The following is a 26721-nucleotide window of genomic DNA, read 5'->3' as shown; positions in this document are numbered from 1 at the left end:
CAGCCCCCCCACCCAGAATCAAACAAATCTTTAAAAATGCCCCTTGCATTAAACATATTGGGGGAAACTCAGCTACATTAAGAATTCTCAGTTTGCATCTAATCTTTACGTGAGGCCCTTTCACCGAGAATGTAACAGTCAGGAGTTTATAATTCTCCAAAACTGCAGCTGCACATGTTCCCCTTCTGCAAAAAGGGAAAATGAAGCCCTGCAGAAAACTACAGATGCCTTGAAGTGGTTGAAGTGTAAAAAAAAGTGTTCTTCCAGCCATAAAGCGATTTTCTCTATGGACCAGTCAACAGGAATGGATCAACGGAGCAGCGAGCAGTGTGCTCTGCTGCATCACCCAGGGTACGAATGTTCCCCTTTTGGCTCGTCACCTTAGTCAGTGCTTTACCGTCTCTCCATCAAACATGCCTGGATTTACACCAAGTATTTCTACATGTTGGAAGATCTATGTGGTCAAAGATCGAGGTCTGTGCTACGTAGCCATATGGATTTTACAGAATATTGGTGCAGTTTTACATCATTTCTCCTTCTATTGCATCTTCTGACGCTTGCCAGAGCATGTTGTGTATGTGTTTCAGCCCTGACATTCATCTCTTCTAAATTTCTACCCTGTGCTGTAATTTCTTGGATCAGATAAGTGAAATGTCAGTTCTCTGGTTGCTCCTGCTCTGAAAAACATCTTGCTCACAACAGAAATTTTTTGAGGATAATAATTTTACAAAATGTACTGTTGCTTCGTTACAAAACATCTGGACAGGTCAAGATTAAGCCTACTTCAGCTGCAGACTACCATCGGTCTTCACACCATCCCCCACACGCTGAAGGTGTTAGTTGATTTCTGTTGTTTTTTTTGCTGGAAACAGAAATTTGTCCATGTTGCTGAAGAGCAGAGCACCATGATTTTTAAAATCAGTCAAGAAATGTCACTGAAGTGACAGTGAACTATTGTAACTTACTGTATCAACTTTTGTCTTTTAGAAGAATTTTGCTGATAAATGTTTATATTAAATACTGCAACCTAATGTAAAGCAATAATTTAAAAAATGCCTCTTTAATGTAACGATATCTCATCTTGGTCCAGTAGTTTTTCAGGTGAATTATTTACCCAAGAAAGAAAATAATATGTAGATACAGAGCAAGGTCTTCCCATTCTTTGCACAGATGTATGTCAAGATGGCTGTCAAGACTATGACAAACACTGAGTCAAGAGTATGAAATATTTAATGAGATTTAAAATCCCACTATTAATAGAACAGCTTAATGGAGTAACAACAATAGATCCGAGTCTACAGTGTCACAAAGAACTACTGGTTTTCTTCCATCCTGCACCCTAAGCAGTTGGAAGGGAGGGACAGTCATTAAAAAGGTCCATTAATGTAATTCTTCAACATGTAAAAAGTCTCAGGCAAAAAGGCCCTTGATCCCGAAATATAATAGGAAATCTGTCAATCTCTAGAGAAGGAAAATGAGAATTTGCTTTTCACTACTAGCCACGTCATTGTGTCACAGAAGTGGACACTGTGGGGGAAAGAGCGGGCAGGAAGTCCTCAGAATGGCAAAAGAATAAAACACTTAATCACTTCATGTTCCTATGCAAAGTAAATTCTAACCCCTCGATGAAGTATTCTTGCAAAACAATGTTTCTGAGGATGTCAATATTTTCATAAAGGTAAAAGAAGATAGAATAAAAAGACCAACAGAAAAAAGGTTTGGGGGGATTGTGCAACAGAAGAAAGTGTTGTTGGAGTAGTGACAATTAAAACAAAAATAACATTATAGAAGTAAAATGTCCATATCTATTCTATTCACAGGAAGTCTTTACTTCGTAAGAAGAATTGAGTAGTATTTTTATCCTGTAAAAAATTGAACAACTAATTCATGAGTATTTCTATTTTAAGTCAGAAAACCATTTTCCACTAATGGAAGCTTGACCAGAAAAGTATCTGCCTGCTCTCTTGGCAGAAGGAACGTCAACCAGCAATACTGGTCCCATGAGAACCCAGCAGTGAGCCTGAGCATCAAGGCCTAGTGGCTCTGATTACTGATGTCCTCTTCTTACGCCCTCGCTGATGGAGATGAGTCTATAGTCTAGTCTCCCCAGCCCTTGTTGCCATGAAATCAACAGTGTATGGATTAACTACGAGGTTATTTCTCAGCACCAGTTTAGCCTCCAGCCTGTCCCCCACCCTGGGCACACGTCCCTTCTGGCACTCTGCCCACTGCCCCAGGCTGCCCTATAGAAAGGGAAGCATTAACGTGTCCTTTATGGATAGTCCCTGCATTCCTAGCTGATTAGGTACTAGCATCAGTTTGTATTGCTTCATCTTTCAAAAAGAAAGAGAAATCTAACCATCTCACAAGCTCCTAAAAGCTACGTAAAAAATGCAGACCATTTCAGAGGAACCCAGAGATCTTCACAGTGAAAGTCAACAGGCATAAAAAAAAGCCAACACAGGGGGTTTTTAACAGCCTGCTGGTAAATCATCATACTAAAGCATGAGGAGGTACCTGAATAAACACAGCAAAGTACATCTGACATGTGACCTACACAAAATGCAGAGCCTTCACTTTGCATGTGCCCACCTCTAAGAGGCCACCAGAAACATTCAGGGGCATCCTTAGTTTGAAGAACTGTCAGCAAAACAACACTTCTCATTTCTATGCCTTATCGTTTTCTGTATCCTACTCCATCTTTACCAGAAGACCAATAGGAAGAAGATAAACTGGCTTGGAAACAGCCACAGAAAGAAAAAAAAATGATAAAATATACGCAAGACCATCTAAGAGATGTTTTCTAGGAAACATCTAAGAACTGAAATCTTTCTTTTCCATTTCCATTCAACACTGTAGGTAGGTCATAGATGCTATGTGCCTCATGCCAGCACCTCTGAGTCTGAACTCAGCTATTCTCCATTCCACAGACAAGACAAAGAGACACCTTCTTCTCCGAGAGCAAACAAAACCAGCTATTTTTCCAGTTTCTTGTTGGAAAACGTTAATTGGGTGAAATTTAAATACTTCACCAAAATTTATCAGTTTGAATAAAACTTGTCTCCAAGTTTTCTCCTATTTCTTGTCTCTTGTTTCTCAGATTCAGAATGCTCTGCATCTGAGCCTAGAAAGGGCAGTTCACACTAGAACAGGGATTTGAACCTCCTCCACTCCTACCCCAGAAGATGCGCTGCCCATCATACTTGTATCTGCCCCTGGAGTTCCTTCTCTCAGTTTATTGATGAGAACATTTGAAACACTTCCGTTATCTCAGCATGGATTAAGACCAAAAGCGAATTCTTTTTTTTTTTTTTTGACAGCTCTAATGAGAAAGCAGCAATTTATATCATCCTTTTGTAGATTGCACAAACACACCCACAGAACAATACACACGGAGAGGCCTCAAGCTGTCCTTGTCACCTCACCACCTTTGTCAACACGTGCACTAATCAGCCTTTGGCAAACCAAAGTCATTGAAGTGTAATTGTTGGAAAAACATAATATTATCATTATAAATGCCATCCGAATGGCTATTAAAAATGCCCACAAAAATTACAAGAAACACAAAAAGTCATCAGAGAGACCAAAGTTTTGAACAGCCCTGACAGTAGCTTAAACTGGTAGTTTCCGTTTCACTTACCAGTTCGTGGGTAAGCTGGATGGTAATAAGAGGAGATCCTGACAGATTGTGGGACAGCTTGGGTAAAGGTTCCACTTTGACAGAGATAAGATAACTGGTTGCTGAGATCATGTAACCTTTGTAGGCAGCAGCTTCAGCAATCCTGGGAAAGAAACAATTATATTAAGGAAGTAGAAGAACAAAATTTTTTTAGTTCATCCACAACACCAGGAACACAGGACCTCCTTTTTCCATCCAAGCTAATTAATTTCTATAGGACAGCAAGATCTGGCACCAGAAGATCTTACAGGACTAGAAGCAACAGCTATAAAATATAGGGAACAGATTCAGACATTAGAGACTCGATATCATAAGTGTTCCTTCATCCTGCTCCTCTTTTACTGAGGTTTACAAGCCTTGCTGAAAGCGCTTTAGAAAATTAGAGACAATCCTACAAAGTTAGGGATCTAAAAATAACCTAAGAAACGCAGCCTGAGAGAAAACTTGCAGGGGGTTCAGGCTGTCTAATTAGACATACCTATTAGTATGCAAGACATGTATACTGATATATAATGAACAAAGAATTAGGAATATATTTAAAGTATTTTATAGCTTTACTTTGAAAAATTGATTATACCTGGTTAGGTTTGTGAGAGTGTGAGTCAGGTCCTAATACAAGCAGCTGAAATACACATCTGTTTTTGCTAGGCTGAAGTCATTTTGCAGTACATAAGAACTCTTTTATTTCTGCTTTCAGCTGAAATTTATGACTTTGGCATTTTTGCACATTTAGGAGTAACTAAGATCCGTTTGTAGGATAAAATTTTTTACTCTATCAGTAACAAACTGTGCAGCAGTGAAGAGGTCTCTGTCATCTACCTCTTCAGTGTGTGAATAATTGGTATTTACTAAGAGAAATATGAGCCGTGGCGAATTAACCATCACTGTGGGTTTCCAAACATAGCACACCACTGGAACGAGCCAGTTTGCAAAGCACGTTAAAACCCACCTTATTTACATCTGCCACTTGTTTGCAACAGTTTCTTATTTTTCTTTCAGAAAAAAAAAATAAGGTCACGTCGGACATGAAAATAACTTCATTCAGTTCCTCAGCAAGGTCAAATAAAACAGAACTCATTCAGCACAACCCCCAGCACCATCCTTAGTTCTGACCACACAAACACATCAGTATCGAATATTACTTTTGCTCCCAGTAACCAGCACGTGAATTGAATTTTTTCATCTAGGTCAGAGTTTTCTACTCTGGTACAAAAAGTTTAAGTTTAAAGAAGGACTTGTAATGTTAAGACAGCATTAATGCACAGCACAGAAACTCCAAGAGTTTTGGGTTTAGCTTTCCATCATAAAAGAAAAAAAAAAACCCTGCACTTAAGAAGAAAATGGACAGGCTTCAAATTACAGGTGTTCAAGTAGCCCAGTGCTAGAAAAAACATAAAAGAAAGTCTTTAAACAAACTACTCTGGGAAAACACTGTTATTCTACTGAAATGTAAGCAAAAAAAGTTATAATAGCACAGCAGGAAAAAGAAAACCAAGCAGAAGTGCTTACTTAATTTTAATACAATTTTGAATGCCTGGGGTTTGATTCCGTAGAAGAAAATCACTAAGCTAGCATTTCCTCCGTTACTAGGTTTTTAGATGCTGTTTTGGACAGGTCTGCATCTAGAGTGAGGTGTCTCGGTTGTCCTGTTGCATGAGGTTCAGCGAACGTACACAAAGATGCCATCACTGGTTTAGTTTGTTATGCCAGAGCCCCAGGAGCTGCAGACTACGGCAGTGCGTTAGAACACAGCATCTCTACTCACAGTGCGTTTTCCAAACTCAGACCCAAGTCAAAAGCCATTAATCCTCCCCTTTGAGAAGCAGAGATTGTATCTTATTATCTTAACAAATGGCACTCATCATCCTGTTTGGAAAACATAAGCCATCAGAAATTGTAGCCTCTGTTTCTTCATGTCAGGAAGAAATATTGCCCGCTACCGACACGGCTCCTTTGCAGCCACCTGCTAAGTGCCCTTTTTTCAGAGAGTGGGGTAAGCAGCAGCACAGCTTGCCGCGTGATTTCAAAATGCTATTTAGTAATAGCTGTGTGATGATCTCGGTGTCAATCTGGTCCTAAACCAGGATTCTCTACCCTGAAGTTCACAGATGAGTTCCCGTGATCGTGACCCTCCACGTAACTGTGTGTGGAGAAAGAAAGGCAACCCCTGACGTTCACGACAGCCGAGATGCTGCATCTTTCCTTCTGCTGTCATAAACCACACAGCAAAAAGTCACAGATTGGAAAAGACTGAGAGAAAGTGAAAATTAATCTACATATCCCAGAGAAGATCAGATAAAAATATAAAGTCATACTAGCTTAAAAGGGAAGGGTAATGATTTACACGAATGGCCTTGCAAAATTCCCGAGGAACTGCATTGCCAGGAGGGATGCAGCTCTGCATTTATTTTATCTTATCTGCTAATGATTTCATTGACGCAGCATATAAAACAAAAGGTCTTTAAAGCACTGCCTGCTCTCCTGTTTTAAAATTACCTTACAGGTTTCTAGGATTAGGATTCAGATTTTATCTGAGGAGGGATGTTATGTTTTCTTGCTTGTTTCATTTAAGTGCAAGTTTTATCTTTATCTGTGTCAGGAGAAAAGATGTAATTTCCTTTTATGAGGCAGATTAAAATTTGAAATTCTAATATCAGATCTGATAAATGGAAGGAGAAGACAAAGACAGACATGTCGCCATGGGAATCTATTTTACTACAACATAAAATAAAACATCTAATGTAAGCTTTCACCTCTCCAGCTAATGACTACACGGCCCCAGCATTGCCAGATCAGGATTATGGCTCCTAATCTATTTACAGTTGATAACGACACGACACAGGTGGATCACTAAGGTAATAAACACGCTGTCGCAGCGTGAGAGGTCTGAGGTACTTACCTGGTATCCATAGGGTTGATATTGTGGAAGAAATAATGCATGTTATGGTAGAGCAGGCCGACGATGGTGATCCAAGCTGTGAAAAGGGGACAGGGGTTATTGCTCAGGGTAACAGCTGTAAGCAAGAGACTCTTCTCTCCTAGACCTGAAACTCCATGTTAATTAAGAGCTTTGACTTCTGTAGACTTTCCTATCTTCGCTTTAGAAGATTTCTGATTATTCTTTTAAGTGAAAAAGTATGAACATCTGGAAGTACAGCTCAGGGGTCAGATATCAACAGTAAAACAGAAGGATGCCTGCCCTGCACAACTGTACTTCCAAAGCAAGTTTTTAAAGTGATCAGTTCTCAATTATAAATCCCCCCTGTGCCACTAGAAAGGGCTGCACGTCATGCCAGAGTCATGCCTCACTGGTAGCTTCGATAATCTCAAAGCTACCTCACCGCCACCTGCATTAACTGGCAGTTCATGGAACTCCAGCACAGGCAAACCGTTTCCACTTTGGCTGCCCGCTGCCTGCATTCTAAGAATTTACGGGTTCTCCAGCATCAGAGTGAAGAGAGAGATGTGTATTTCTGAAGGGTCAGCCACACAAGTATCTTTTACTATCCCTGTTGCTGGGTTCCGAGTATTTAGAGTGTCAACTGTTTAAGGTGGAATAATAAATTTTTAGGTTAGCTCATTTGGACAAGTGTGTAGAAGTGTGGCCTGAAGGCTGAAGCAAGCTTTAGCTGGGAAAAAGCTAAAATTTAATGGGCTGGATCATTTCAGGATACCAAGCATGATAATGTTCTGAAGAAAAAAAAAGATAAAAATCTGCATGGTGAGAGACTTTAAGTGGGAAGAAAAAGAAGCCCTCCCACATGCTATTTTTGGCATCACAAGCTGGTTTGCAATTACAGTTATTCAAGCCTCGGAGCACTTGCAGTGAAGCCTCCAGCCAGAGCCCCCTGCCAGTGCAAAGAAACAAAGCTGTCATCGCCAGCCAGGTAGACAGCTCTCTAATTATTGGAGCTAGCTTTGCACTTTATGAACAGGGACCATCCTCTCCTCGACACTGGTGACCACAGGAAGGTCTCTGGGTGTGCAGCTGCTGTAGGTTAGAATTTAGGGCACTTAGGTCAGATCTTCAAAGCTTTGAGGAGGCAGGTAGGTGGTTTTGTAAATGGCTTATTTCAATCCCCAATTAAAACATAGATAACAAACTTCAACGCTGTTATCTTAGAGTCTTGTCTAAAGCTTCATGGTTTTGCCATACCTTTCTTTTGAGATTATTAAATTTTAGCCTAGGTATGGAATTCTGAGTTCTGAGGTTTTGCCTTGGCTGTAGTTTACATCATCTTTCTGTTTCTGTAGCTGCAGAATTCATAGTTTAATTTCATACAACATTTTAAGACTGATTTTGCATGAAGGGACAAGTAATACCTGATCTGACATCTTGGAATTTCTTAAAAATAACCTGTTCAGATGATTTAAAATAATATATGAAATTATGGCTCCTCTGGTGTAAAAAGACGGCAACATGAAATGGCTTCAGTCTCTGTGGCCCAGCTGTGCAATTCAAGATTAGTTCAAGTAGTATGAAACTTCTGCCACATTGATAATTTATTAGTATGGCAGGACAAGTGCTGCTCCTTTAGAGCCAGTATGATTGACAGTGATCAAATTGGAAAATTATAGCAACCCAAAATCTGTTTCCAAGCAAAATCATTTTTTTGATAGCCTGTTTGCATGACTCTGCTCCTCCCTTTAAACTTTTCCTTACCTTTTTCATGAAAAGCTTCACTGGGAATGGAGATATAACTCTGTCCTCGAGATGGAAATCGATAGTAGGACAAATTCAGAGTCTGAGGATGCATTTTGACCAAGGAGTAATCTGTGGGAAAACCCAAACAAAAGTATTATAAAATCAATAGCCTCTACAACCTACTTGACTATTTAACTAGACTCCCTAATAGCTATTGCAAGCCTTGAGTTTGAAACCCTAGAGGTTTGCAGAAAATACAGTAAATTCCCCGCATATAAAATTGTCTTTCGTGTCTGAATTCTTTATGACACAGAGGGTGACATGTGCACTGTTAATAGACTGTGAATCACCTCACCCTATGCTCAAATAATGAGCTTGCTAGGGCAAACAAAAGAGGTTGACAACACTCCTCCACTGCCATTTGAAGAACTCCACTGCTCGTCTGCAGGAGTGTACGGGCAGAGATTACTGGTACTGGTGGCTGCTCACGTTATTTACCCCCTCACACAGGTCTCAACAAGGCAGAGCAGAGTGCCAAAACAGATAAATTACCTTTGCTACCTGTAGCATCCAGAAAGAACAGAGGAAATTAGGATGCTGAACAGCAGTAAAATAAACTTCTTCTACATGGTCAGAACTATTCCTATTATTATTATTCCTATTATAATATCTGCAAAATTAAGGTTTTGTAGCATCTGGACAACAGCAACTTTGAATTCTGTAGGAGCTCTAGGCCCTTCCACTGCCTATTAGTACAGTATAGTATCACTAAATTCGTTTAATAGAATTCATATTCTAAACCCCTCCCCAGATAACCACAAGGAAATTCAAGTACAGTCAGAGCTGTTTACCTCTGGACTAACTGCACAGTCATCTACGACTGAAAATACCATTTTGTATTCAAGAGAGAGAAATATCCATTTTGATTTCCACCTTACTCTGGCAAAGGAGGGGCTGCAGCACAGGACATCCAGCCAGTCGAGAGAGCACTCCTGCCCAGTCCTACCTGCCACAGATGACATGCCCTCCATGGTTAAAGGTAATGGGTTTTCGTCCAGGTTGTCCATCATATGAGCCATCAAATTGTCAATAGTTTGAATTAAACTTCCAAATATGTGAGCAGTCTGGGGGAAGAAGAAAGAGAAAGCTCTACAACAGAAGAAATTGCAGTTTGTAGCACAGAACGCCAAGGTGCCACGTGAAACGCCTGCGTGAATCGTCATTCATCCACCTGAAGTCAAACATGACTTTCTCCACATACGGTGGGCAAAATGTTACACAAATTGATGCCACCCAGAGCCTGACCTTATAAAATATCATGTTCTGTAGAATGCCTCCAAGTGATTCTCTGCTCCACCAGCATTTGACAGTCACTTATACTCAGGATTCAGCAGAAAGAGGCCAAGAACCGAGCAGATTATTTTGATGATGTGTTAAGACTGGTGTAAGATCTTCATTAGAACATAAACTGAGACACTACAGTTTGGCCTTTCTTTCTTCATTCAAATGGTCCCCAGGATAAAGCGACTTTGAGTGTTTATGTGCTCCTGGAAAACTACCCTCCAAACTGCAACTTGCTCCTAACAGCTTCCCAACCTATTTACACTCGACAGGTAACCACTACTGCCTGTTTCACCTGCACCGAAAAACATCAATCTGTGAAACAAATAACAACTTCTACATATCAAAGTTCAGAGCTAAAAAAGGAGTGATTAAACACTTGCTTTAGTGACAATATCTGCTATTTTTTAAACACAATTTTTTTCATTCATCCTGAAATATTCGGAAACCGCAGCAGATAAATTTCTTACTTTAACCCTCAAAAAGACATTGTAAAAGAAAATGACATAAATGTTTTGTCTGTGGATCTTTACTGCAAACACCAAAGTGACACGTGAGAAAAATAAGGTCAGTCATACTACCAAAGTGCCCTAACAAGACAAATAACAGAGGCAACCAGTTTCATGACTACCCTTGTAAAATGATGCGACCAAAATAACCTACAAATCTCGGCCCATTTGTCTTACCTCTGGTACATCGATCCAATTGGGCAATAACAGAAAGTCTTCAATTGCTTTTAAAAATGCCTAAAAGATAAATAAAACTATATTATTTGGTTATTTATTAATCAGCTCCATCTCCTGGTAAGGATCCAAGGCAGTTCTCTGCTAGGATTTTCTTAGGTTTCTTTTCAGATGACAAGCCCATTTTCATTTAAGGCACTGATTCATCTCTATCTGCCAGCACTCTGATCATGTTCTGTACAGAAACATTTTAAAGTAACAGTTTATTTATTAAAAGTTATAATATTTAAGACTTAATAGTTTATTTAATAAAACACCACTGAAACTCCTGAAGTACAATCACTATACTACAGCCGAGACAACACTGGGACTAAGACTAAAGTGAACTTATTCTCCCATTCTATCTACACTCATGACATTAATACCTCTTTTAGTCTTGGTTCCATCACTTGTACAATTTATCATCTGCTTAACTTTCGTACTTAAATGCAGTTTTAAGGTCAAGATCCATCACAGTGGGCAGCGCTCAAGCGCTCAGCACCATGCAGTCCCTGTCCTAAGGAGTCTTGCTGATGAAGACAAACAGAAGGAGGAGAAGAGGAAGCACAGAAAATTACACACACATTAAAATTTAAAGACCCCTCATCTCCTGCTTAAACTTCTCTGTTAGAATGTCTGAAAAGCATCAGCTGAACACAGAAAAGTTCCACTGACAAATGTGGAAGCAAGCTGCAACTCTTTTCTGAGCATAATTTCACACGCCATAATACACGGGGCAGTAGCAGAGCTTTGCTTCCATGAGCTTACTTTTGGGTGGCACAAACCTCGCAGTTCCTTTCAGAAGTTCAGTGTGGAATTCTACCTGGCACGGTAAGAAGTTGTCCTAAACCCAGGAGTCAGCCTGAATTGCCCAGAGCATTCAGCACATATCTCAAATACTCCCACATTGAGAATTACCCCCAAAAGGGTGTGTTAGAGCACTGGCAAGGGAGGGAGCTGGAGTGCGGGGGGCACTGAGCAGAGCAGCATTAGGACAGAAAACTCAAGTCAGCTTTGTCAGAAGCAATGCACTATAAATGTGTGTCAGTAATCAGAAAGTTTATTGCATATCACCTAAATCAAATTTTCTCGTGCTGCAAGGCGTATGACAACCAGGACAGCGATAACTTTACAGAAAACAGCGTGCGTGCTCCGTGCCTGCCTCTCAGGGAATCAGCTGGAGACAGCGCAAAGCCCAACCACTGATCAGACAAATGACAGTCCGAAGGTACGACCAGGGCTCTCGTGTTTGCTTCCCAAAATAGCTTTGCTAAAGACAATCATATCCCACATTTCTGCCTGCAAATCACTTCCATGGCACACACAGCAGCATCAGATAGCATGAATGAGCAACAAACAGCAGCTGAAATGATGTGGGAAACCAGCACCCCATCTGACAGGATAATGTTCCACTTTCAATGTAAGGCCCACACAAAAATTTTCAGCAGAACAAAGGAAACAATGTATTAGAGCTTTTTAGAGGGGTTTTTGCTAGACATTAAACTGTGATCCATGAAATCCAAGCTTTACAGTTTGCAAATGCTAAGCGTTGAGCACAAACTACCAACTGCTGCCCATGTCGTTTTCAGAAGTACTTATTCATATTGTTTGTCTGAGTAAATCATCCTTGTCACCCTGGTATTACCTACAGGCTTAAAGGAACAATCGTGAGTCAGGCCAGAGCTGATTGCTGCAATAATAGCTTTGCAGCCTGATGAAATCAGGGAATGGGATGCCCTGTTACAGGCTAACTTTATGTTACCACAACATGACCCCTTGTCCTCAGCTCAGACTGCAGAAAACACCTTTCTTTTCTCTTCCCCATTTTTTTTTCCTTGGTGGATTAGCTTAAACAAAAACAAACTACTCAGTTAAGCTTTGGACCTGATGTTTCCATTAACCAGGTTCAGTGGAGATTCTGATGTGACTGCAGAGGAGCCCTGGCTGTGACTGGAACCCGATGAAAGAAGCTAAGGACAGCACCACCACAAGTGGATCCTCTCCCACAGCTTCCCACCTCCAACCCGGAGCTGGCAGAGCAGCGTGGGTGCCTCGGCCGAAGCAGGGTCCAGCAAGGACAGTACGTGACTTTTTGGCAAAGAGGAGCCTAAGGAGAGGCACAACTCACCCTCTGCTTGCTCCAGAAGCAATAAATGCTAACAAAAGGGTGGGCACCCAGCAGTAACTGATAACATTTTAAACCTTCTAGTGCAGGTGTGAATCTCAAATGTAATAAATTGCAAGTTTTTATTTGGGCAGTGACTTGGGGCCAGATTGTACAACCACAATTGCAGTGCTCCCTGCACTCAAGTTCGTTAGTTTGCTACTAGCACAAGCCTGTCTCCACTTTGCTACCGTCACTATCTGATACAGCATCTTTGTGTCCTGCACCTGGCAAACAACTGTCAGACCTTTGGATCAGTTGGGCCATGCAGAGAATTGCAGAATTATTTTCCAGAATTATGTATTCTTCATTGGATACACTTGCAGCTGAAAAAAATTAGCAAATTACTTTCTCCTCCTTTGTTTCCTGCTCAGCTAAGTAATTATTTTTGATGTGTGGGCATGGTTCCACACATTTATAGTTTATTCACTAAACAATACCCCCAAGAACCAGTGAGATCTTTTAACTATTTTCTCTGGACAAGCTCACCTGCTGTTACTCCCTAAAACAGCTACTGCTTTTTTCAAACAAATTTTCTGCATACAAAAGACGCTTACCTCTGTCAGACTTTGGGCAGTGTTTTCTGACAAGGATTTGTTGGGCAAGCTGACGGACACGTTCTCCAGGTAGCCCAGCATGGTGTCAGGGGAGCGGAAGTTCCCTCTCTCCTCAGTCAGATTAGTTATGATGGGACGATAGGCATTTGTCGACAGCTGCGGGAGAGAGATCCAACTCGTCAGAAATTACTCCATACCACAGTCATGATTTGTTGTTTTAGCCCCAAAGGGAATCTGAGGCATAGCAGACTGCGGTGGTTACACAGAGGCTACGTAAGCCAAGGGAGAAGGAAAGCACAGACAGACAGACAGGATAAACCGAATACGCAGGAACTGCTGCTTCTTTGCATTGTCAGCTCAGGTCCTACCTGCCATGGTTTCCTGAAAGCCTCCGAACAAGAAGAGAACCAAGAGAACTTTGACAGTGCAGATAGCAAGAAAGCGAAGATAGACTGCGGCTGCTAATTGCACATAGGCGGATCACAGCTACTTGCATGTATTCTGCACACGAAAAGTTAAATTCTATTTTAATCATCTTCATTATGCATTTACTAAGCAGATGAAAATGAATTTGTTATTGGGATTCATTTTCTAATTTTAAAGGAAACGAGTAAAATTAGCAAACTGCTTTTGAATGCCCTGTATCTTCAAAGATCATTGGAACACTTCAGAAGAGTCTACATTTCCCTCTTTCTTTGTAATACAGAAAAAAATTTTCATTTAACAATGAATTCCCTTTACCTGTCCTACTTTAAGAGTTCTGCAGTACTCCCATCTTCCCATAGTGGCCAAAAATTCTCCCTATGTGTATCTGACACAGTGTTTATGATTGGGGTACTAAAGTAAGTGCCATTAAGGAAAACTGTAAAGCGAGGAGGCTCTGGATCATACACACATTGTGACATTATAGAAAGGAGTTATGAAGACTGTCCTACCACAGGTTGTGTGGTGGTTGTCATCACAGACCACGGAAGTGTCGAAGAAAGCAAAACTTGCACACCTGGGGAAAATACATACACAAACGTGAGTGTCAACGAATCTGATGGTGCGACTGCGTCCTGAATCGGTTCTAACTGAACCTAACGTATCTCTGTTACTCCGTGCGCTTCACTTATCTGCAGCACCGTAACTACACAGACTTGTTTAAAGCATGTCATTTACTGATTATCCCATCTATTTTATTTTGTCATCTTTACGTAGATGAGCCTTGCAATTTAGTCTGTCTTAAACACTTAAACCTTTGTTAGCAAACAAGAAATTTCAAGTATTATATCTCAGTAAAAAAAAAAAACCACGAAACAACTCTACAAATAAAACATCGGACAGTTTAGTGTGTGACCTTACTGTAGTTCTGTCTAAGGGATAACCCGGGACTGGGAACACGCAGACATTGGAAAGAATGAGACTCAAGTGTCAGCTATGATCTCGAAATGCTAATGTTTACTCGTATCTTGAGACTAAATCACTTGAGTGCCAGATAAAATCACACCCACAAAGGCAAGAAAGACTTCTCCACACTAAATAAATCTGTAAGAAACATTCAAAGCCAATGGAAACACTTCTGTTGCTTGCAGCAAAACAAAGGCACTCTCACACAGAAGAACGTTGGTGGAAATGGTTCTGGGACCTGCCAGTTTTGCACAAAACAAGTAACAGGGGTCAAGGAGTCAAAACACAACCGTTATTAGTCGTCTGAGCATATTACAGATAATGCCTCCATTACGCGTTCATAAGCTGATGTCAAGCAACAGCGAGGTGCTATTAATCAGGCAGGTTTTACTAATAGATGTCACCCGTGAACACTATATCCATTGAAAATTACGATACAAGCATGTCATAAGCTATTCGTTGAGACAAAAAGAATAAACTCCATTTTGGATGGTTTCCAGTTGCTCCATTTTAAAAATATTGATTCCTTTCCCTGTAAACAGATTTATCGGTCATTTGTGATAGGGAAATAAAATTTTCTTCTAATCTAATTCTTACCAGGAGTGTGGTATTTCAGCCCAATCAAACAGGAGTTTCATACACAGGACACGTTTTCTCACAGATCCAAGAGGAACATGGTCATTCATTCTATTAAAAAACAGGCTGTCCTATTAAGTTGATGTCAAACCACATTGGCCCAGCTTCAACCCTACTTTAAGTCCTCCAAAGTCAATAGATACCAAGAATAACTTGCATTTATTATGTTGATTAATATTGTAATACCCATTGCTTCCTCCGAGAATGTTCTAGCTTCATCCAATTGGAAAATTTATAAAATCTGATTGGTCCACTACTTTGAAGGAAAAAGCAAAAATTTCAATACTCCCCATTTCTCAAGTGCTCCAAATAATCTGAGCATTTCAAGGTAATATTAGCTTGAAATTCTTCATGCTTACAAAATAATATATATATATACCTGGTGTGCTTCTACATTTTAGTTCCTACGCCCCCAGAAAACACACAGCAAGCTTTGCTTTCAATTAAGCAGCAAGAAATGTATTTTTCACAGAAAATTGATAGTTCCGGATGACGCTGAAAACGTGTGAACTAAGGGTTTAAGAAAAAAAACCCTAATGTTATTCAAATTGGAGAAAACTCACAAAAGCTCACAGTGTAAATATCTCAACGTATAAATCAGGAAGTTTGCTATACAGTCTTCTGAAAAATCAGATGGGATTGGAAGGTAGAATACCGGCAAAATGCTATATAACTCTCCAAAAATTTAGACTGTAGCAGAATCTGAGGGCCCAACTCTTGTGACAGTGTTTCAAAAGCTAATTATAAGCCAATTATGAGCCCCAGTAAGACTCTTTCTGAACAGAACTATAGAGGGAAGAAGTAGAAACTGAAGTCCTGAACAGGACTTGCATTCGTGGAGCTTTCCATGATGCCTGGATGGTTTGTGAGAGGGTGGCAGGCTTCAGAGGATGGCTGCTGTGAGTTCACGAGAATAGAAGGGGTTAAAAATAGAGACCTCTGTGTTTATATAAGTCATACTCCTTTGACAGTGAAGCAGGGCACATGTATAGATGGATTGGGTCAATCTGAAACTCTTGAGCTTAGCAACATAACATTCTTCTTGAGCTGCACTAAATACAAGGATGTGATTTATGGTCGCTTTGAGTTGGGCGGCGCTAGAGTAACCCTACGTTGCTGAGGAAGATACAAACAGCCAAAGACAAAAGCATTTTTTCCAGCATGACCACAACATTCTACAGTTAATAAAACCTTTTTAAAGAAGGTTTAAACACTATTTCCTGTATCAAATGAATACTCTCCCAAACAGAATTTTTGACGATTTTCAGAGGAATTCCTTTTTAAAATAAAAATCACAATTGCTATTATTTGTGTGGCAAAATGTGCTTCATTATGTGCCAGAGAGGGTTTTCTTTTTCAGTGACTTCAATTCTACGTAAACTAGTTCATATTTTCTTTCTGATAAAATACATTTCGTATGTATTTGATTGCTATAATCAAACCTGGAAAACACAAATACATATATTCTCATATCCAGGCACCCATCAGAAGTTCTGCGTTATTCAAGGAGTTTCCATTATGAAAATGATTCCCATGGGTTTAAAAGCACAAGAATTATGGGTGTAACTGCTTTAGCTCTCAGTAACCTAGTAAGGATAAATGAAAGCAGGGAAGCTGCCAGCAAAGCCAAATGTTCCAGATGCCCCATAGCTTCATTCCCAAGATGGATGTTTTCTAATTGCTACTCACTTAATAGCAACAGCCTTTCTTGTAGTGAAAAGTTTATAATAAAGATCCATAGAACAACTGACAGGGTTTACTGGCTAGTCTTCCAAGTCTTTGTTCTAATCCTGATTCTTTGCCTTTTATATATACATTTCAGCTGATACCTTTCTTTTTAGTTCTGAAGGATACACTGAGTGACTTGGCTCTAAGTTACTCAACAACCAGAGTGCAAGTTCAAAATCTGCAGTCAGTCCTTCCTAACACTGTTCTACCTCGAGTCTAATTATTGCTCCTCTTCTCTTGACCCTGGGAGACCTACCAGTGACTGGATACTTCAGGTCTTGCTAATTTTTAATGACATTTTTAAGGAGCTAGAACCTGGGATTAAAAGACTGCACAACCAAAGACAGCGGAGCATTTCAGTGACATTCGTATCTGACTTTTTCTGCCTCTAAAATTACTTTTAATAGCTGAAAGATGTAAAATGAACACAAATCCAACACGCTAAAAACTAAGTCAGCATCTTGACAAGAGACGAGTTAATGACAACCGTGCATCTACTCACCAATAGCAGCTGTAAAGTACTGCTCTATCTCATTGGGGGTGAGTGCCCTTTCCCAAATAATGAACTCATCAAACGCCCCATTCACATAGCGCTTAGTTCGATCCCCCTCTGTCCCAGTCAGAAGATTTGCACTGGGGTCTCCATAGTCATAGAAAACTTTTCCATCGGGATCAGTTGTGTTTAGAGTTCCATTGACATAGACTTTCAGTCCTTCTCTTGATTTCCAAGTAAAGAGAATATGAGTCCAATAAGGACCTGCAAAACATTAAAATTCACAGCGCAGTCCATGAATCAATTCCATTTAGAGTCTGTCCTGTTCAGTATGTTTGGATGACTCGTGCACTGCTATAGAGCTCTATAGGAAGTGCCAAGTGTGAATTATGGAATGCTGATGTCATGTACATTAATCTTTATACCCCTGGGGAAGCCCATACTTTGGCAGAATGCCTGTTATCTTTTGGCTGAACTCTTACTTGGGCTCACTGCAGTTTCATAAATTACACTTGTTAAGTATTACTGGCCAAGATTTGAAGTCTCTTAATATTGTCTCAAAACTCAGTTCAGCAAGAACTGTATAAAGACTGTAAGAACTGGAGGACAAGCAAATGGGCTAAAAGTTGCCACAGTCTCAGTGTTACACTTGAGAAGCTGAAAAAATAATATTAATTTTTTCACTTGGATTGGATAATCCACACGTGTAACTATTCTTACCTTTTAGCAGCTTTTCTCTTAAAATAAGATTTCTAAACTGCTTTATTAAGCTTTCTAAAACTCTGATACTAAGAGGTGAGAAAGTCCCATTTTACCAATGTACAGGTAGTCAAATTAAGGCAAGAAAAGATTTAGTGATTGTCACTGGCATGACAAGAAGCCCAGAATTTGTTCCAGTCACTAGGTAACAGTGCAATACACAGTGCAAACAACAATACACAGTTTAGATAAAATCAAGAGGATTCTTAAGACAGAGCCCTTCCTTTTCCTGAAGCTGTGCTCTTACCACTACATCCCTCTGCAAGAATAAAGTAAAATAAAACAAAGAAATTAATTTAAAAAAACTATAAACTTTACCTGGCGGACTAAAGCTTGCTTTCCACTTCATCATCGCATTCCCACGGGTGTAAAATTCCACTGAGCCTTCACCTTCATTTGAACAGATTTTGAAACCACTAGAAATTACTTGTCCACCAGAGGCAGGGAGAAACTTAGCCTGCTGGTCTTGAGTCTTCCAGAAAAAGGAGAATGTTACTCCTGATGAAAGCAAGAGGAGATTTGAATGAGAACAAGGGCAATTAAAATTTTCCAATACTGTAGAATACAGAGAGAGGGAATGCTTCTGAGGACAGATCATCTGTTACTGTAAACAAGGACAGCATTTTTAAAATCAACAATGCTCCAACAGTTTGAACCAAATAAACATCCCTTCCTTTGTTTCACATCACATGCGCGTACTCAGGACATAGTGGTAATCACTGACTCCTGAGGAGTTTCTGTTGGTTAAAACCAAAGATCTTTGAGCAAGAAAAGTAAAAATGTCTTTTTTTCTTACAGATTTTTGCTTCCATTCCCTTTGCTTTATCTCTTCCAACCTCCTTAACCCTTCTCGCTCTCCTGTGATGACTCCCTTTTCCTCCTGTGATCTCTGTTTATTTCAAAAGACAAGTTGTTCTCATTCCTCCACATCCTCCACCAGCATCTACATCTTTTTTCACGTTCACCTAATGGCAGCAGAGCCAGAAATTGCACATTACTGCTTCCAAGCTACTGATGCCCTGACGGGTTGCCAGCATGCCCACGCTTATTGAGCAGCATCCCTTGCTAACAACAATTCTTCTAAGCATGTTATTACCTGTGTTTTCACACTTCACTATTCCAATAATCACTGAAAGCAAAGAACCAATGTAAAAGAAAGGGATAGCAGTATGTGCAGAGACACCGCCAAAATTCTCAGGTCCCCACCTACACAAAAAGCAAAGAATTCTTCCCAAAATGAAAGTGCAATCCTGCACTGCAGGTGTGATTTACTTTGTCCACAAATAATCCTGTTCAATTCACAATAAATCTTACGATTTATACTGTCAAATTGACAAGCTCTTCAGATTACACTTTAGTGAGGGAATATGATTTCTGTAAGATGGCTTGTTTCTTTAATAAAGGTGCCCTCAGAAGGCTTGACTGAAACACAAGCAGCAAATCAAACCTCTCTTGCACTTCAGAAGTTCATAGTGGGTCTACTCTGAGGTTCTGCAGTCAAATGAAATTGCAAAGAAAATTGCTTGACTAAACAGCTCCTAAAAAGAGTCATCTCAGAATTTATAGTACAAAGCGCTAACGATAAAATAGGAGTTCAGAGCAGGCTGAGAAAAAGTTTATGAGGTACGGAGTGGAAGAGTTGCCACAAAGAATCATACTGAATCGAGTTGGCAACAACTCTGAAGATCACCTAGTTTAAACTGCCTGCTCAAAGCAGGGCCAGTTTCAGAGCTAGACCCACTTGCTCAGCACTCAGCTGAGGTTTTAACGTCACCACAGATGCAGACTGCACGGCCTCTCTCCACAACCCCTCCTGATGTCTGGCCACCCACATTGCAAAGAAACTTTTTTTTCCTTAGATCTAATCTGCTCTTGCATTGCTACGACGCGCTTGCATTGCCTGACACATTTTATAATGAATCGAGTTGGCAACAACTCTGAAGATCACCTAGTTTAAACTGCCTGCTCAAAGCAGGGCCAGTTTCAGAGCTAGACCCGCTTGCTCAGCACTCAGCTGAGGTTTTAATGTCACCACAGATGCAGACTGCACGGCCTCTCTCCACAACCCCTCCTGATGTCTGGCCACCCACATTGCAAAGAAACTTTTTTTTCCTTAGATCTAATCTGCTCTTGCATTGCTACGACGCGCTTGCATTGCCTGACACATTTTCATAGCAGATCTCCAAGAGCGTTTAGCTCCATCTGCTTCTACAACCACCGAGCAGGCGCTGAAGTCAGCGCTTAGCATGCTCTTTTCTTCGTTGCGTAAGGAAAAGCTTCAGCCTCCCCTCCCATGTCATATTGTTCATCCGCTGGACTCACTCTGGCCTGTCAGCATCTCTTTTGTGTCCGAGGATCAAAACTGGGACATGGTACTTCAGATACGCTCTCATGAGCACTGAGCAGAGGGGAATAACCACTTCCCTTAACCTGCTGACTACGATCTTTTGACACATAGTCCAAATATCTGTCTGGATGATTTTACAGTCAGCAGCTCCGCAGGCTCCCCGAGCAGTATGAGCTCTGCCAATTTGCTAGCAGATAGCCCAGCACAAGTTAATGAAGCCCTCAAACTGTTATGTACATTTCTTGTTAAAACCATTGGTGGGGGGGTGTATGTGTTTCATAATCTTATGATTAAAGATGGAAAAGCCTCAGACAGCTCACTACAGTCATCAGAAATATTCACACACACACACAACTTTTGGAACTTTTTTTTATATGTATATTTCACATGTTCTGTTACATTAACTTAGCAGAAAAGTTAAAGATTTGTATTATTGTAGAATAAGTAATTTAACTATGTAGTATCTTCCTAACTGATCTGTTTCTCCTCGTGACTGCACCCATCAATTTACATGTTCTAGGTACCATTCCCTCAATGCTTTACACATTATAAAATAACCACCATGGAAATGCTGATCAATCAGTGTATGAACATCATCAGTCTCAGTTTGCTAGATCTTGATGGACTGGGGGTTTAAAGCTATAAATGCTGTGAACTCCCAACTGAGGTGTTTGAGGTCTGTTGTAAGCAAGGTGCAATACCTTCTTCATCAGGTAAGGTCATATTTCAGTTTCTTTACCACACCAGTAGCAGATGGAAACACCGATCCAAGCCTCTCAGAAATCCATGCATTTCCCTTGTGTCTGAGCACCATCTCTCACCACCCCAGCGAAAGGGCCACCAAGGCTGACTGTGTCAGTCCAGTACGGCTTTTAATGCAGCGCTTCACCACACCGTGGGAGTTACAGAAGTGCCGTCATTCCTTCTTTACAGGCTGAGAGCTGCAGTTTCAATGCCATGGACAGAGAGATGAAGTCATGCAGCGTGTCTGCAGTGGAGCTGGTTTCCCCGTCTTTGACTGTCTGTCCTACCATACTACCCTGGTCATCCCAGAGCCACAAGAAAACTGCAGATCTAAATCCTCCTTATGTGCACTTTGAAATACTGAAACTACAAATAACAGTTGAAGTCCGGTACACAATAAACACACAGCTTTAGAAAACGCTATGTTGTGCAGAGGGGTGCTTTCTGATTTATTTTTTATTCACCTTCTCATATGTTAACTAAATCCACCTTCTCCTACTCTGTTCAAAATCATGATTAAAAGAACATTCTCTTCCATCTTTCACAAGTGTTTCTTTTGAAAATGCCGCTTTAACAAGCCCAAAACTGCTTATAAAAAAAATTGTTTAAAATTACTAGAGAAAGAATGAAGGTAAGGGGGAGAATATTTTCTCAAGTCAAATTAACAGTTCTTAAACACTATTAAATTTAGCCTAGGGAAAAATATCAGGATTTTTGTTTCATAGAATGTAATACTTCATGCGAGAGGATCCCAAGATAGTTTCAGAGAGCAGTCCCCACTTAGGTGTGTTATCACCAATTTCACACAAATGCAATCAACAAACACCAAGGGATGTTTAAGCAACAGATGGCTTGAATATAATTACATCTTATCACTGCTGCATGTTTGATTTGATTAGGAGAAAAAGACACTCTCTTTAGATAATGGGGCCTTGGCTTCTTTAATTTTTTTTTTATACCTGCCACAGTGATTTAGTATTTATCGTTTATATGATTTCTTCTCTTCACATTTTATCTGCTGAGCATTTCAATGTTTCATGCTTTTAATGTTCTTGTTTGTGAGATACTGGGAGTGCTCTGGTACTTTAAAAAATTTCTTCTGATTATTACATTATACTATAGATGTAGAAATAATATGACTCACTCATGATTTTTATTTCCCAGCAGTATGACAAAAAGTATGAGAAGAAACAGCATGTACGGTAGGATACTCAATTACTTTTTCTAATACTCTCAGGTAATAGCTGTGCACTCTCTGCTCTGAGTTTCTCTGACTTTTTTTAAAAGTTCCTACACGGCTTGTGACTTAGCAGCTTAAAAAAAAAAATCCTATTTCAAGTAACGTTACCTACTTGGAAAATGGCCTAAATCAATAAAAGCAAGAAAATTCGATGTTATCAAGTTTTGTTATCTCCAAAGACAAATCTAAAAACCCCCAACGTTCCTGCTAAGAGACCACACTGAAAAATTGTCTCCTAAAACCTGAAACGGCTTCTTTGTTTGTCAACCTGCAGTTCTTGTAGGAATAAATATTGCCACAGGCAAGACTTTGGGCACTGTAAGCTTATTTCTGGTTTTGTTTGAGTCAATTATACAGTAAATCATTGATCTGAGTAGATGGTGATTAGTTCTAATGTAAATTGCAGTCAGAAAATAATAAATTTTCAGCAATCAACACTGAATTATTTTAGTACTTAATAAAGTGTCAAGCTAGAACTTTAGAGAGTTCATTCCAACAAGGAAAGAAACAATGGTTATCGAGTTACATGATTCGACAGCAAAAGCAAATTAAATAGTACTCCAGGAATTTACTAACCTTCAGGTCCACAAACTTCTGGATTGCTGATGCACGAATTTTGATAGCTTCCAGAGAAGAGAAAAGTCACTCCTTTCTTTTCCGTGACGTAAATTCCTTTGTTCACCATTCCCTCTACAATATCTAAATGAAAAGCAAAATATAGTTCAACACTAATATAAACCAAAACTTCCTGGAAACTTGATTTTAACAGACTCATACACCTCATATGTTTATCTTGTCCCAGCTAAAGGTTTATTTTTGTTGTTTGGGGTTTTTTTGGTTCCTGTTTTCTTTCTTTTGTTTTTGTTTGAGTTTGGTGGAGATTTATTGTTGGTTTCTTGTGGGGTTTGTTTGTTTGGTTTTTTTAAGAACCATAGAGATAACTCTTTCATTTCAGGTTTGTAAAAATTATAGTCATATCCATCACTCATTCGTGACTAACTCAGACTGCTTGACAGACTCCAGACACATTATAGAGGTATTTCTGTCTTACTAGTAGGCTGAGTTAGTGAAGAAATTTTTTGATCAATCAAAAAATGTAACAGAATAGGGCTCTTTCATTTTTTGAAAGGGAAATTTTGAGACGGAAAGCCACTTTTCATTAAAAAAGAAAAAGTCAATGAAATATACCTGACAAGCTATATTCAAAAGGCAGAATTGTATATCCTGTCAGACATCCTCTGCTACAGCATTGTCATTTAGAAAGGTTATTTCTTTGCCTGAAATGGATGATGTCTTGTGATTTGATTGTGGTTTTCTTGTGTTCCCTCCTAACGAAAAGCACGGTTGATTCAACTCCTACTAGGCAAAGTACCTGAGCCGCCTTAATTCTGAAAAAACAGAGCAATTGTTTACTACAGGTCTGAGAGACCAGCTGATAGACGATGATCAGAAGGGTATCTCACTTGTCCCGAGTCAAAAAGAGGGACTCATTTTAGCAACGATGACCAGAGGAAATCACAGTCAAAAAATACCACTGTGTTAAAATCCTGCATTCCACAGAACATTCTGCCGTCTATTTCTGAGCAGGCAGAACATAGTGGTTCGATTCAGAATTTCATGATAGTGCCATTGATCTGCAGTTCTGCAAGGACTGGGGAGATTCATGACCGTCGTTTTAAGACTCATCTCTTCTTGAGAGAGTGTTACAAGAATTGTTGCTCCAAGGGAAGCACCAACAATGAGAATACAGTCTTTTCCTGCTCTGAGGTGCAGAAAATGCCAGCTAGGTGCTGCTTGGTATCTGAAAATCTAAGGAGATCATAAGAGGAAGCAAGCAGGGCACACAAAGGGACTAAAACCCATGAAGAGTAGGATGTGAGGGACTTCCCTCTGTACTTATCACCGTGTATCTATCTGACTTAACAGAAACATTATGCCCAGCTTCGCAAATCATGCCAGAGGTGCACAGCCGGTGCTAGGGACAGACCATCCATCTAGGGTGAGAACTACAGATACTGTTATCATTGCTTCAGGATGGCGAGTCCCTTTATGTGGCGGGGCCACGGGCAAAAGGGCATCTCCTGTTTAAACTGTAGGCAACCTGCAGGCTTGAGGACAGCAGTCACAGCACTGGCCCATCAGTAGGATAACACCGCTCGAGGGAACAGCCACAGCATGGCATAGCCCTCAGCGAGTGTTGGTCCAAATATTTTCTTAATTCAGTCCAAATCCCATCACAAGCATCACAGTTTTCAGGTATCTTCCCCTCCCTTTGAAGAAGTCATCAAGTTCTGTCTCTGACAGATAAAATTTAGTTTCTTTCAAAAATTCAAGCATGTATTATGGAGTGAAGCAAATGTTTCTAAGTTCTTCTTGAGACACTTGACTCCTAAGTTAATCGAGCCAGAATAAATCCTGTAAGGCAATGCATTTCTGCTTCCGTAACATTTCCTTTGCCGTTGATGTCACACTTCTTAATGCTCACATTGAATATATCTTATTATGTGAGAACTATGCAAATGGTCTATAAAGCAGATAAGAAAGGACTGAAAGGAATTAGGGTCATTTGAAGTTCATTATTAATAGAGTTCACATTTACCAGCATATTTTTACTGTTAGAGAGTAGAAAAATAGCAGGTTTCGTATTCAAATATAAACCTTCTAGTATCTGAGCAGCCCAAATGACAGTTCTACCATTTTCATCCTCCTCCTCAGGTCAGATTTGCCAAGAACCAGAGGTGAGTTAATATCTAACTGAAAAGTGAACAAGGGGTCATATTTCAATTGCGCCTACACAAGTACAAACCCTAGTGACTTAAATTAAATTACTTTAAGTTTATGCTGGTTTGGATGTAAGCTATCAGGTTTTTGCCTGAAGAGTTGCCATTTTTTGTTCTTCCTTTTATCTCCTTGTGGTTTTTTGGTGTGTTGATGCAAAAAAAAAAAAATCATTTAAAGGACCTACACATGCAGATTTTGCTTGCCTTTTTTAAAAAAAAAAAACATGTTAATCAGAGATGTCATGATTGACAAGGTCTTACTTCCAGGCTTTACAAATTTGCTTGTACTTGTCTTTCATAGCATGTCCTTTAAAAATTACTATGAAACTGTGAAAAGCAGATGGCTGCTTTTTCTTTTTAGCCTCAAAAGACAAAAAAAAAATCAACCTATTTGCCCATATATGTGCCTCTGAATTAGAGTCATCTGTTTCCTTCAAGCTTAGTACAAATATTTTAGGGTTTAGAGGACTACTGAGGCCCATCCTCCATGGGCTCCCACTTGAACCAAAACGCAGCATTAACTTTGAATCCAACGTTACAAGAACCATCCAAGCTTGACAAATGCAGAACAAAAAAATACGTAAATCCTCACCTACAGTTGCAGAGAAGTTAGAGTAGGCAGAGTCATTGGTATATACAAAGGTAGAGTTATGGGAAGGAAGCACAGTGAAGTTGTGGATTCTTAGAGCTGGGTGGAACAACAAAAGAAAATAAGCAAATAAGCAAAACAATGAATAAACACAATCAGTAATGAATTGACCAGTTCATATCTCTCAACTGAGTACAAATCACAGATGTTGGTCACTGGCCTTTAAAATCATCACACGAACACTTCTGGCAAGGGCTTGTATCTACATGAATGTTAAGTTCTGTAACTACTCAATTTAAGTAAATATAGTATCACTAAAACAATTCTTTCATTACAGTAACTGAGAAGAAAAAATATTTTTAAATATAAGTGTGTATGAAGGGATCTGAAATACAGTCGTGCTGGGAAGGAACTCTGCAATTATAACAAAAATCATTATATTGGCGCAAAAGCTATAGGCAGTTTGAGTCCCATGTCCAGATCTGGGCTCCCCAGTACGGGAGAGGGATCGATATACCGGAGCGAAAGGCTGAGAAGCTGGGACTGCCTGGAGTGCCTGGAGAAGAGAGGGCTCAGGGACCTTATCTGTGTGTATAAGCACCCAACGGGAGCTGTAAAGATAGAGCCTGACTCTCCTCAGTCGTATCCAGTGAACAGATAAAAGGCAATGGGCACGGATTAAAATACAAGAAATTCCATCTAAACATAAGAAAAAAATCCAATTTTTTTTCATTTCTTGCAATAAAAATTTATTCTCTTTTTTACTTGTTTTGATAATTTAACAGAATCTTGCTCAATTAATCTTGTAATTATTTACTCTGGGCAGGCAAATAGAGCTTAATGGAAAGCCTGTGAAAGTAAATAAAGAGACATTGATTTGGGATTTAGACCAACTGAGCTCACAGTAG

At 39.8% G+C, this 26721-nt stretch overlaps 1 protein-coding gene across 1 annotated transcript in view; it reads right to left on the bottom strand.

Moving 5' to 3' along the window:
* GPR133 (G protein-coupled receptor 133) overlaps positions 1-26721 on the bottom strand; it is a 111976-nt gene that overhangs the window by 78468 nt on the left and 6787 nt on the right. The window contains exons 4-13 of the mRNA XM_010137394.1: positions 23021-23143; positions 18432-18611; positions 17364-17618; positions 14044-14108; positions 13109-13264; positions 10352-10411; positions 9331-9448; positions 8343-8453; positions 6579-6654; positions 3641-3782 (exon numbers count right to left, since the gene is read on the bottom strand). Coding sequence (XP_010135696.1) covers positions 3641-3782; positions 6579-6654; positions 8343-8453; positions 9331-9448; positions 10352-10411; positions 13109-13264; positions 14044-14108; positions 17364-17618; positions 18432-18611; positions 23021-23143 — 1286 coding nt within the window. The remainder of the gene's footprint in view (positions 1-3640; positions 3783-6578; positions 6655-8342; positions 8454-9330; positions 9449-10351; positions 10412-13108; positions 13265-14043; positions 14109-17363; positions 17619-18431; positions 18612-23020; positions 23144-26721) is intronic.

This window comes from Buceros rhinoceros, unplaced genomic scaffold (assembly GCF_000710305.1).
Source record: "Buceros rhinoceros silvestris isolate BGI_N320 unplaced genomic scaffold, ASM71030v1 scaffold8880, whole genome shotgun sequence".
In the NCBI taxonomy this organism is placed as follows: domain Eukaryota; kingdom Metazoa; phylum Chordata; class Aves; order Bucerotiformes; family Bucerotidae; genus Buceros; species Buceros rhinoceros.
This window is presented reverse-complemented; position numbering and strand designations above follow the sequence as displayed.